Source organism: Mastomys coucha, chromosome X (assembly GCF_008632895.1).
Source record: "Mastomys coucha isolate ucsf_1 chromosome X, UCSF_Mcou_1, whole genome shotgun sequence".
Taxonomy (NCBI): domain Eukaryota; kingdom Metazoa; phylum Chordata; class Mammalia; order Rodentia; family Muridae; genus Mastomys; species Mastomys coucha.
Window position 1 is genome coordinate 154,160,306 of NC_045030.1, and position 13,123 is coordinate 154,173,428.

Genomic DNA, 13,123 nt, shown 5'->3' on the forward strand with positions numbered 1-13,123 from the left:
CTTGGTGGCCCTCAAATGATTAAATATTAACAATCATGGAAAGAATCTCTGTGCTATGCATCTGGAGAGATTATTATTTTTCACCTGGAAACAATAATGTAAGTTTAGACATGTACAAATTTTTTCAGAGTCTATACAATGGTTATGAGCAATAGTCTAGGAATGCCTGAGACCTTTAGGCATCTGCTTACATTATGCTCAATTAGGAATTTATTGTCAAAACTAAGACTATTTTGAAGAATTGTGTTTAATGAATTACTGATGAACTTCAGCCATTACTGATTGTTAGGACTTCAGTAACTAAGAGATTTTACCATGTGGATTTTTTTTATAAAAGGAAATATACTTTAAGTTCTTTTGATCTTTTTGGTCAAATATCTAAAGCCAGTAGATATCACTTGGGAGATGATTGCCAGTGTTGTAGGATACTAAGGTTAGTTGAGCAGTCCTACATTACACTGTTAGAAATATATACCTCATTTAAAACACCTGGTACAATTCAGAATTCTGGTTTTCAAGTACAGAGATACAAGTTTAATCTTCAGGGCTGGTAAGATGGATCAGTGGAGTACTTTGCAACCAGACATTAAGTTCCCAGAACTCACATAAAAGTCAAGAGAGAGGACCAGCTCCACAAAGTTACCCTCTGACCTCTATATACTATGGCCCCTGTGCACTCTTCCCCCATTATCATACACACACAATAATTTTTTAAAGTTCAATTTTATATTGAAGTATCATTTCAAGTTGAGATTCTAAGTAAGACCCAATTACCAAGTTGGCAAAGTCACCATATGCTCTGGGGACTTACGTAATTCCCTGGGCATACAAATAAAGCCAGATTCCCCAAGGCAGCTTCCAGACTTGCTGGAGTCAAAGCAGGCACCTTTACAATACAGAATGATTTTTGGCACCTCTTTTCTCTCTTTTGGCTACCTCAGTGGTCAGAAAACAAAAGAGCATAGAAATGCAGCAAGATCATCTCTTCATTGGTATATGTATGAAGACATCTGTGTAAATATCTGAGTTTTCCTGTTTTAATGAGAGAAACCCAGACTCAGAGGCCTTTTAAAGGGGAAGCCAGTTTTAGTCCTTATAACTCTGTGTGACTTTGGATAGGTCAACCACTTGCCTGGCTCAGCTCTTAATCTAGTAAACTACATCTGGCATCAGATTCAAGTTTCCTGGAATCTTGTGGAAAAGTTTTAACACCATCAGTTTTTTTTGGTTTGTCTTACTTAGCTTTCTATTTATTGAATTTTAGAAAGTAAAAACAAATTCCCTTTAGTTACATTTGAATGCTCATTCAAAGAGAGCAGAGTTGTAAGTTCCAGGCTTCAGTGCCCGAGGTCTGGTACTTTGTATGTAGTATTCTTTGGAAATCTGACTCTAGATTCCAAAACCTTTACATTTTGTTCTTATTTTAAAAATGGAGAGGTATAAAAAAAATCAGATTGGAAAACTGAAGGCATTATGATCTGTGGGAAGCTGTTCTGAAGTTAGTATAAATATTTAATAAAACACTTGAGAGACAGGATGCTAGAGAATAGTAATTTTTTATTACCTTAACCTATACTATTTAAATACCTAGAATTTGATCCAAATCTTGAATAATCAAGTTAGGCAAGATGTTTAGCCACAGCTAGGCAAGGGCTTTAGGTTTAATGTTGGTCTGAGGCAGACAAGTATTAAAATCTAAATTTATATACAAGACAGCCTCAATTCTTCTACCCTAACTACTTTCAACAACTCAATCACATCACAGGGTTGTAGGCATACAGTTAACAAAACCCCCCAAATTTATAACAGTGATCAGGAAGAGGTGTTGGAAAGATAATGCTTATGATAGGTAATACGTTCTACAGACAATGGGCAGAGTTTAATTTTTTAGCACTTAAATTATTTTAAACATCCTAAATCAAAGACAATCCTATTTCTTCACTTTTAAATCCAGTTTCAGCAACAAATCTAGTTGAGTGACATTTTGATTTGTAATTTCAATCTAGGCAAGTTTCAGTAAGAGATAGGTACCCTTTTCCACCCCCATGAACATTTCAGAAACACCATGTAACCATTAAAATGAAGCAGAAAACAGAGACAGAGACACACATATACATACACACCCTTTCCTCCACAAATGTATGCAAAGGCTAAAATCCTGTTTGTGGTAGGTTGGGAGAGATTAAGAACAATGCTTTCTTTTCTACATTTTCTTTTTGATAATGAAATGTTTTGGTGGTGGTTTGAGGCAAGGTTTTATCATGTAGCTCTGGCTACTTTGAAACTCACTTTGTAGACCAGGCTGGTCATGAACATACAGAACATACAGTTAAGCTGAAGGGTTTGCACCCCCTTAGGATGAACAACAATATGAACTATCTAATACCCCCAGAGCTCCGAGGGACTAAACCACCAACTAAAGAGTACACATGGTGGGACTCATGGCTCCAGCTGCCTATGTAGCAGAGGATGGCCTAGTCAGTCATCAATGGGAGGAGAGGACCTTGGACCTGTGAAGGTTCTACACCCCAGTGTAGGGGAATGCCAGGGCCAGGAAGTAGGAGAGGGTGGGTTGGTAAGCAGGGAGAGGGAACAGGGTTTTTTTGTTTTGTTTTGTTTTGTTGTTGTTGTTTTTTTCTTTTTTCTTTTTGGAGGGGAATCTGGGAAAGGAGATATCATACGACATGTAAATAAAGAAAATATCTAATAAAAAATAAATAAATAAAAAAATACCTGCTTCTGTCTCCTGAGTGCTGGAATGAAAGGCTTACAATACAGTGCTCTACACCAACTAGTAGCTTGAAGTTATTTATTTTGAATGAAACACTTGCATCTAATAAGCAAGTAAAAGAATGCTTTACAAAGGTCTAGATTTAAAGGGGCCTTAAAAATACATTTAGGGGCTGGAGAAATGGCTCAGCTTTTAAGAGGACTAGCTTTTCTTCCAGAGGACACAGTTTTGAGTCCCAGCACGCATGTAGCAGCTCACAAGTGTCTCTAGTTCCAGGGAACCCAATGTCCTCTTCTGGTCTCTATGGGCACCAGGCATACAAGTAGTGAACAAACATATGCAGGCAAAACCGACATACACATTGTTGATAGATAAACATAGCTAGATATATATTCATTACAATAAAAACACTTAAAAGGTTTCTCAAACATCTTTGAGACAAATATTCTTAGTAAGAGTTATATACTTTCCTACAATCATCTGCTTCTTCTTTAGTTACCACTAAGCTCTATTTTCTAATTTTCATGATGGCTTGAAGGGCCCCAGAAGCATATCTATACTAATTGTATAGATAAAGTAGATGTGTATAGATAAAGTATAGATAAAGCCAATGTGATCAGGCCATTTTCTTCTTTAAATGAATGAGATTAACTATTGTGTGAAATAAAACATAAGTCAATTGCTGGGCGGTGGTGGCACATGCCTTTAATCCCAGCACTTGGGAGGCAGAGGCAGGCGGATTTCTGAGTTCGAGGCCAGCCTGGTCTACAGAGTGAGTTCCAGGTCAGCCAGGGCTACACAGAGAAACCCTGTCTTGAAAAAACAAAAACCAAACCAAACCAAACCAAAACAAAAACTAAAATCAAAACCCAAAACTATTGAAAGTGGCTAATTCAGTGTTACTTAGTTGTCAGGGTACAAGAAAATGAAGGAAGGCAAGCTCTTTTTGAATGAACTGCCCTCACTGCTGTCCTGAAGCCTTGTCTTTCTTCCCCACTTTCTCTTGTTACTAGCTACATTAGAATTTCCACTTGAGTGGTTCCACAAACTGATGAGTCCAGTCAGGTGGAGCTGGCCCATTGTTCAGATGCAGAGCTCCTAGGAGCTGAGGTGCAACCTAAACACCACCTTAAGTGAAACACCTTTTCTCACTAAAGTAAGCCCTGAGATGTCAGATGAAATTGTACCTCTGTGACTAGAAGCCAGGGAAAACTGAGGTATGATGGTTATTTATGAATTTCAGGATTTAAATATAAACCAAAACCATTTCCAAAGTTTTGCATATCTCTATGCTCCCAGAGAGAAACAAATCCCGTGTCTTCATAGTTTTTATAGCAATCTAAATTCACATGGATAAGTAGTTTATTGAAAGGGGCCTAAAAGTATTTTCTCATCCAATTTAAGTTTTTTTTTACTCCTTGAGATTCTGCTGAATCTAGAAAAGGCTTTGTGAAAGAATGGTAATGAAAGACTTCAGAAAGAGCTGTCTACAATATATCCATACTAAGAAATTAAGTCTGATTGCTCCGTGTAGAGTGTAACATGTATCCACAGAATAACACAGAACCCTGTGACATAGATAGACATTAGTCATATACTTACTGTTTGAGTTTTCTTCTTTTTCTTTTTCATTGACCTGAAAAAACCTTGCTTCTCCTTTTCTTTGAGTTGATCAGAATGACTAATGTTTTCAGGACTTTTCCTAAATGAGAAGACATTTTTTTTTATCATATAGATCTTTGAATCATTCTCTGCTACAGTGTGACAACATAATGAAGGCTGAAAATGTGTGATACCAAATTCAATCAGTCATGAAGAATTGAGCCCACAGGTAAAGATCCTCTAAAAAGCACAGAGGGAACCAAATCTAATCAGCATGGGGAATGGCTGTTCTTTGGCACAGGCTTGATCACACTAGCAATTTGAGCACTATTATAAATGATCTGTAACTGCTCTTTGGGACCATTTTCCTGCTGCTGAAAATCTCTGAATTAGAAATTCTGTAAAATGCATGGCTTAGAGGATGCTTCCTCTGTAAGTCTCCAAGGGAAAGAACAGAAACATTTCCAATACCTTCATTTTTCTATTTACCTTCTAAAAACCAGCTCAACAAGTTTATTATTAGTAGCTTGCCAAGTTACTAAACATAAAAAAAATCAATGCTGCTATAGAAACATTATTAATGGAAGTAAAAATTGCCCCAAACTGAAAAATTCCTACTTATTAAACCTTTAATCTATTACACCTAAATAAAAAAAAATACGCAAGGAAAAAAATGTAGACATGATGTATGCTTTAACACAGTAAGCTCAAGGTGTGTGTGTGTGTGTGTGTGTGTGTGTGTGTGTGTGTGTGAAAGAATCACTGTAGCTGAAAATACTGACATTAAGATTGATACTTCATCAAGTCTCTACAAGGTTAGGTGCTTGCTCTCCCACAGAGGCTAAACAAGGCAGCCCAGCTGGTAGAACATATCCCACACATGAGGAACAGCTTTTGGGATAGCCCCTGCTCCAGTTGTTCAGGACCCACATGAAGACCAAGCTGCACAACTGCTACACAATGTGCAGGGGGCCTAGGTCCAGCCCATTTATGTTCTTTGGTTAGTGGTTCAATCTCTGAGAGCCCCAAGGGTACCGGGATACCTCGGGGGGGGGGTCTCTACTCTCACAGAGGGGTTTAGGAGGAGGGACTATGGGAGGGGGGACTGGGAGGGAAGATAGAGATTGCGATATAAAGAGAATAAATAAAAAATAAATCTAATTTTAAAATTCAGAAAAGAAAGAAAGATTGATACAATATTCCTAGTCTTAACTGCAACTTAATATGTCAAATTTGTTTGATATTCATGGGAGGTCTGTTTTTTTTTTTTTTTTTTTTTTTTGAAGAGAAACAATACAGGAATGAACTTGGGGGGTAGAGGTGGAGGTTAGGAGATAGGCTGAGAGGAAAGTAAACTGCATTTAGGATGTAATATATGAGAGAAGAATAAATAGAATAAAAAATTTAAAAGACTGATACCACAGATAACACTAGGTATTTTAATAAAAATAGAGGATGTTCAAAATAGTAAATAAGCCAGCTGTGGTGGTATATGCCTGTAATCCCAGCACTCAGGAGGCTGACACAGAATGTTTGAGTTGAAGGGCAGTCAGGTTATCTTCCAAGACTGACCATGAAACAGAAACTCACTTTTCAAAAAACAGAAGTGTTGGGGGACACCTTGGTTTTGGGCTGACACTCCTCAAAAAGAAACTCAACTGGTATTATTCTTGAAAAAAAAAAAAAAACCTCACATATTTACATATTCCCTAAAAGTAAAAGTGGAAGAATCATTAAACGTAACAGTTAATTTATATTCATGGTTTCTGAATACCAAACAGCAATGAAGTGATTATAATATCTAAGAAAATATGAACAAAGCAGCACCCAGCTTTTTTCATTAAAATATGTAAGCCAGAAAAATTCTAAATAAACCATTACTGGTTGCACAGCAGAAAACACAATGAAGCTATTAAAAATAAATCACAACTTCAAAGAATATCCACTGACATAAAAGAATATTTAAACTATAGTATTAAGTAAAAATATAATGGTTTCATGTTTTTTCATATCAGATAAGTCCAACTATATGGCAATAAGGTATATAGGGTATACAATGTACTTTTAATACTCATTTATTTATTTTTTAAAGATTTATTTATCTTATGTTTGAGCAATTAGTCTCTGTGTGTGTACCACTTATGTACCTGGAGCCCATGGAGGTTAGAAGAGGGTGTGGGATTCCTTAGCACTGGGGTTATGGATGGTTGTGAACCACTATTTGTACTGAGAACCAAACCTGGATCCTTCGTAGGAACAATGAGTACTCTTAACTCCTGAGCCATCCCTCTAGCTGCTACATTCACTTTTTAAAAATGCAGGAAGAAATTGTAATAGAAATCTTAGCTGGAGATGCAGCTCAGTCAGTGGAAGAGCACTTGTACAATATTGACAAGACCTGGGTTCCATCAAATGCACTAGGGGGGGAAAATAAGCCAAGCCGTATGGCATATGCTTGTATTCCTAGGTATGTGAGTACAGTGGGAGGGTCGCTTTAGCACATGTGTTTGAGAACAGTGGTTAACAGTGGTTAGATTACCCCTTCTCAAAAAGGAACCTCCCTACCCCCAAAAAACCTTAAAAGCTCTATCTAGGTAGTAGAATTATTAATATTCTTCTTTTAAATTTTACCTCTTCTCAAAATAGAACCCTCGCCCCACACCAAAAAAAAAACTTACAAGCTCTATCTAGGTAGTGGAATTTCTGATATTCGTTTTAATTTCTGAGAATACTATGCTATATGAACAGTATGCTATAGGTCATCAACAAGGTGTTATATAGCACAGAGGTTTGGGGTTAGGGATATAGTTGGTGCTGATGTAACTCAGCTAGTGGAATGCGCACCTGGCATGCACAAAGCCCTGCGTTTGACCTCAGACCCACATAAACCCGACATGATGGCACACATCTGCAATCCCAGTGCCCAGGAGCACCCCAAGCATTCTTGAAATCCATTAGAACTTGCTATTTAAGCACCACTTAAGTTCTAAGTTCTGAAGTATAAGTTCTGAAGTACAAGTTCTGTGATTCAATTTGGGAACCCAGAGCAGTGCCTTTATTACTTTGAAAGCTAGAAGCTTTAGATGTGGTTGCATGGGTGCAAATGGGATGATGGAAAGTTACAAGTCTCTAGATGCAGTGCTGTACTCCGGGGGAAAATATTCCCTTCGGAGCTTCATGAACGCAGTCAAGGGCGGGGTGGGGGATAGAGGGCAAACTCGCATTAGAGCAGAATTTTAGTATTTTTAGTGATAGAAGGAAAGGAAAGAAGGGGACACCACTCCTAGGAGGGAGCAGAATTCTGCCTGGGAAGACAGAAGTTCCACAGGATGAGGTAGGGAATAATATTCAAGTGAGAGGCTGGAGAAGTGGAAGGTAAGAAGAGAAGGGGGCAGGAGAACAGTTCATTTGCCATTGCAGAGTTGGTCCTGGGAAACGGGGAAGATGATGGGTCAAAGACCCTCCCTAAGGTCTTTAAGGCACCCGAGAAACTACAGTCTAGGTGAGGCAGGAGGAAAGATGAGTTCAACATTTTCAAGCTGAAGCAGACCAGGTGGTAGGGTTGAGACATAGGCAAGGAAAGATTCTAGGGGCCAAAAGGAAAGGGGAAATAAAGTATGAGTATGTTTGCATCATAAAAGACAGAAGAAAGCAAACCTGGGCAAAGAAGGGGAGACACAAGGAAAGAACTAAGCAGAACTACACAGAAAACACAAAGAGAAAAAAGCCTGGAAGAGAAAGGGAGAGAGCACAGCTGCCTGGAACACAGGTACTTGAAAAGCTGTGTGTTACACAAAGGAAGGAGCCTTGAATATGCAGCATTGAGCCCACCAGGCATGTATGTGGCACTTCACCTGGTATAGTGGGCAGCTTTGGGTGTCACATAAATTTCAGAGAGGGAAGCTTTGAGAAGGGTTATGCATCTAGTGACCCAGCCCATTACATTGGGGAAGAGCATTGTTCAAAATAGTATGGCTACGAGGCTGAGGGAGAATACACTTTTAGATAAAGGGTAAGCAGGGAGGGTTCCATGCAAACTTGTGGCTCCTGTCATCTAGACTAACATATCCCAAGGGAGTTGAGAAGAATGAGGAAAGTTCAAAGACTCACTGTAATCAAGGAAGGAAGAAATGAAAACAAAAACTTACGGTTAATCAGCATTTACTGAGGATCATATTAGGTATTAGAGATAGAGAGAAATCAACCAAGAGCCTGGCCTCTCATTCAAAACTGCTCCCAGGATCACGATGAAGAGCAGTGGTGTGGGACTGTACAGATAGCCTCTTGAACTTTAGCATAATCCCTCTGGGAGCAGCATGGAGAGTGAGTGGGAGACGTGGTGGGGGGCACTGCTCTGTCATTCCCCTTGCCTCATCCCTTCCTGGCCATAACTAAGGAAGTCAGTGAAGGATTCTATGAAAAAAAAAATGCAAGACAGGCTGACAAGCTATGATGGACACAATATATTCATAACCCTGTGAAAAGAAAAAAACTGTCATTATTCAAATGAGTTTCAGAGTTCTTTCCTTCACTAGTTGGATTTTGAATGAACTTAGTGTAAGTATCCATTTTTAGCCCAATTTTGATGGCAGTTTTTCTAAACCAGTTCCATACTTTGTCATTTGTTTATTTATTGTAAAGGAAATGCCATTCATTTTATAGGCACACACTCTAAATTGATGCCTATCTAAACTGATGCACAGAATTTTCACAGGTCTGTGAAAAGATAAACCACACACATGCTTTGCGTCATAGCTATTGGCTATGATCCTCCGCCCTCTGGACACTGTTGTGGGCTGGAACCACATCTCATCTTAAAGTCCTCAGTACTAACCCACTAAAACTGGATACAAGGAGGAATAAATAGCTTACAAGTGAGGACTGAAGCGTCACCCTATTAGTAAAGATGAGTCTGGCTGTATGTAATAAGTCTATTTTTCTTATATTTTTGGTTGTGAGCCTAGCCTTTAATGGCTGAGCCATCTCTCTAGCCCAAGTCTATTTTTCTTGTTCTGAAATATTTTGGCTTATTTCCTGTTTCTTAAGTGAGTTCAAGACAACTGAGATTGCCAGAGTAACAGCTCTGGGTATTAAACTACAATACCTATTTATTAGTTTTAAATATGATATTGCAACTTGATCTGTCCATTGCAGAAAATATGTACAGTGTGCAAATATTCTCTTCCCCAAAGAAATGTAAAGTGGTACTATTACAGAAACAGACTGGCTTGAGGCTGTGTGATAGTTTGAGTTGAATTTTACCATGTTTCTCTAATAAGACTTTTATGTTTGTGTTAGAAAATGCATAGTTCTCTCATATATAAAGAATATGGCAAAACAAAGATCTTAGTCAAGAAACAAATCAAAATGAGTCAAGGTTAATTAAAGATTAAATGATGTTAGATGTGATACATGAAGAAGATGTGCCATAGAAACACAATGGAGGGGGGTAGAGAATAAAAGAAGAGAGCCCATTTACAGCTGGGGATTCTGGAAACTTCTTAAACCATATAATAGCAACATTAGAACAAGGATGACTTGATGATGTCTTGGCTAAAGATTAACATCCCAACCGTACTTTGTTTTGAAAACAACCAATTTCATGGACATACACACACACATGCACACACACACACACACACACACACATACACACACACACACACACTCATCTAAAGTTCTATTCAGAGAGATTAGAACACATGGTTATTATATACTAGGCCCTACATTCAGTCCCCACAACCAAATCAAATCAAATCCCTAAAACATGCACACACACAACCCCTCCCCCCAGAAACACCACCATGCTAAGGATGTCTATCCTACTTTTGGATCCCCCACCCCCTGGGCAAGGCATTGAGATAGAATCTCACTACATTTCTCAGGCTAGCTTTAAACTGGCAATCCTCCTGTCTCAGTCTTCCAAATGCTGGAATAGTAGTCCAGTATCACCATGCTGACCAGTTCATACTTTCATTTAATTTTTATCTGACTAACCTAATTTTCAAAGAACTATGCCAGTCTCAAATTGACACTGTTTTAGATTGTTCCCATTGTGTAACGCAAACAACCAAGAGAAAACAGTTCCTTCTATGCATCTGTATTTGACACTTAGACATTATTTTCAGAGCTTGTCCAAGCCACACCTGAAAATGGTCAACATTGAAAATCAACAAAAGCTAAGCCTGTTTTCTTATGTTTTCTACAAACTAGGGACGAAAACATAGTCACTAAGAGGTATGGAAGTTTATGAACAAAGTTAAAAGAAAAGTGGTCAACAAACTATGGAAACATTAAATACAATAACCATAGCTAACAACAACATAATGAGCCATTACAATGCCAGGTACCATCTTAGATGCCTTTTTAATATTATATCACTTAAATATCATAACAATTCTAGAGGGAAGTGCTAATGTCCTGTGTCCCTGCTCCATGTTACAGATGTTCGGCACCAGGTATGTCCTCTAACTTTCAAGCTTCAGTGTGTATGGAATAGGAGTAATGTCTCCTTCAAAGGGCAACTATGAGAACTAAGGCAGTGCATACAGAGGGCTAAGCAAAATGTCAGGACTAAGTTCACCGTCAATAAAAGAATGAATGAATATGATATAAGACTTTTCTGCTAGTTTTTCTTTTATATGCTCTTTAATAGAAATTCTGACCTTAAAAAAAGTTATAAATCCCCCCAAATATAACATGTTTTTTTTTTATTCTTAAGAAAGAAAGACCTAGTGGGAAAAAGAACACTAAAAAGTTTATCTTGCAAGTCTTTGAATTCCCAAATCTACAATTAGCAAAAGGAAGAGTAAGACCAAACCAAAACACTTACCATGGGTCAAATCCTGGTTGTCTTTTTGAATGATTTGTGCCAGAACTGCTATCAGATGGCAGAGAAGAAACTCGAGTGGACACATTATTTTCATGGAAAGAATTGTCTGGTCGTGGAGATGGCACTAGATAAAGGAGAAAAAAGTACTGAAGTACTTTGTTGCTTGAAGTAGTTCTAATGTTATTCCACTGCATGTTCTGGACACAAACAAAAAGTCTTCCTCTGCCTTTCCAGAACTTTTGCTTCCTGAGTATGGAGGTGGTCCAGGCAAATTTCCCTCCTCAGCCGCTTACATGGTTGCAGGGGTAAGTAATACACATTTCAAAACAGACACCTGGGATGTCAGCTGATGTACTGCAGAATATTTGAGGATGTTTTTTAAATGGGACATCATTTAAAATATGACTACTGAAGCAGCCACCCCCAAATACCATGTTTTTGGCATTCTTTGAAGTTGAGGCTTCCTCATTATATAGGTCTAACTATGCAAAATCCATTCTTAGTCCAATACCATACTTAACAATATGTACTGGAACACACAAATTACAGTTTAAGACTTGACAATGTAAGGGTGTGCCACTTAGATCTTTAAACTATAAGGAAATTTGGCCATTTGTACAAAATATTAATTTTCTATATGTTCTCAGAGCAAAAATGAACAGAAATATAGATTATGATGTATTGAGTGATTCTTCTTTGGGGGAAGGTAGCCATGTTTTCATCAATTTCTAAACTTGGACATTCTACAAATTTCATCACAAAAGTAATATGTACATTGTATATCAAGATCAGTGACACCAAGCAAGAAGTGCTTGCTAGATGTAATTCCACTGTTCAAGAGGCTCAGGCAGGAGGACTGAATGAGATCAAGGATAGACTAGGTTAGAGTGAATTCCAGGTCATCTTGACTGGGTTACAGTATAAGATGTTGTCTTATATCGATGTTGAAACAAAAATCACATATTCATATGCAGAATTAAACCTGTGTGTTATAGTTTTTTAGGTAAATAGTTAATAGTATGATTTCTTGTCACTTCTCAAGACATTCTTAATGTTATTCAATCCACCTACCACCTGCTTCTGTACTTCCCTCCCCTCTCCTCCTTTCACATTTCTCTGATCAGAGTACCTATCCCCTGCTATTTCCCTCTCTACTGTTTCCTAACCTCCTATCTTGGCAATGATTCCATTTTAATTTCCTGTTTGCTATACAGAGCCCAGGGATCCCTGAAGTGGATCTGACCTACATGCCTCCTCACTGGGGACTAGATTTCATGGTACCAGAAGGTGCCATCCAAGTTTCCAAAGGAGGGATGCATCAATGGTCCTACTGTGGGGGTTTGAATAAGGATGCCCACACAGACTCATAGATTGGAATGCTTGGTCACCAGGGAGTGGCACTAGTAGGAGGCACTATTAGGCCTTGTTGGAGGAGCTGTGTCACTGGGGGTGGGTTTTGAGGTTTTTCAGGTGCTCAAGCCAGGCCCAGTTTCTCTCCCTTCCTGTTGCCTGCTGATCTGGATGTAGAACTCTCAGCTACCTCTCCAGTACCATGTCAGTCTGTGTGTGGCCATCCTTTCGGCCATGACCATAAATGGACTAAGTGTTTGAACTGTAATCTAGCTCCAATGAAATATTTTCCTTTATGAGAGTTGCTGTGATCATGGTGTTTCTTCACAGCAGTAAAACCCCAACTAAGACACCTTACCCAGCTATAATGCCAATGATCAGCATGGCACAATAATTCCAAGTGTGCAGTAGTGGCATGTATACCTTGCCATTAGCCAACAGCTTTCTTTCTTTCTTTTCTTTTTTTATTTTTATTTTTTGTAACTAAGGTAGAATTCTTGTATTATCAATGATTACATTGACTAAAGGAAACACTAACTACTACTTCTTCTTTCTTCTTTCTCCTTCTCCTCCTCCTCCTCCTCCTCCTCCTCCTCCTCCACATCCTC

The 13,123-nt window shown here is 38.5% G+C and overlaps 1 protein-coding gene across 6 annotated transcripts in view; it reads right to left on the reverse strand.

The window, feature by feature from the left end:
* Cdkl5 (cyclin dependent kinase like 5) overlaps positions 1 to 13,123 on the reverse strand; it is a 221,612-nt gene that overhangs the window by 31,130 nt on the left and 177,359 nt on the right. For all 6 annotated transcript variants that reach the window (XM_031370428.1, XM_031370438.1, XM_031370421.1 and 3 more), the window contains exons 15-16: positions 11,166 to 11,289; positions 4,334 to 4,433 (exon numbers count right to left, since the gene is read on the reverse strand). In XM_031370428.1, the coding sequence (XP_031226288.1) occupies positions 4,334 to 4,433; positions 11,166 to 11,289 (224 nt within the window). The remainder of the gene's footprint in view (positions 1 to 4,333; positions 4,434 to 11,165; positions 11,290 to 13,123) is intronic.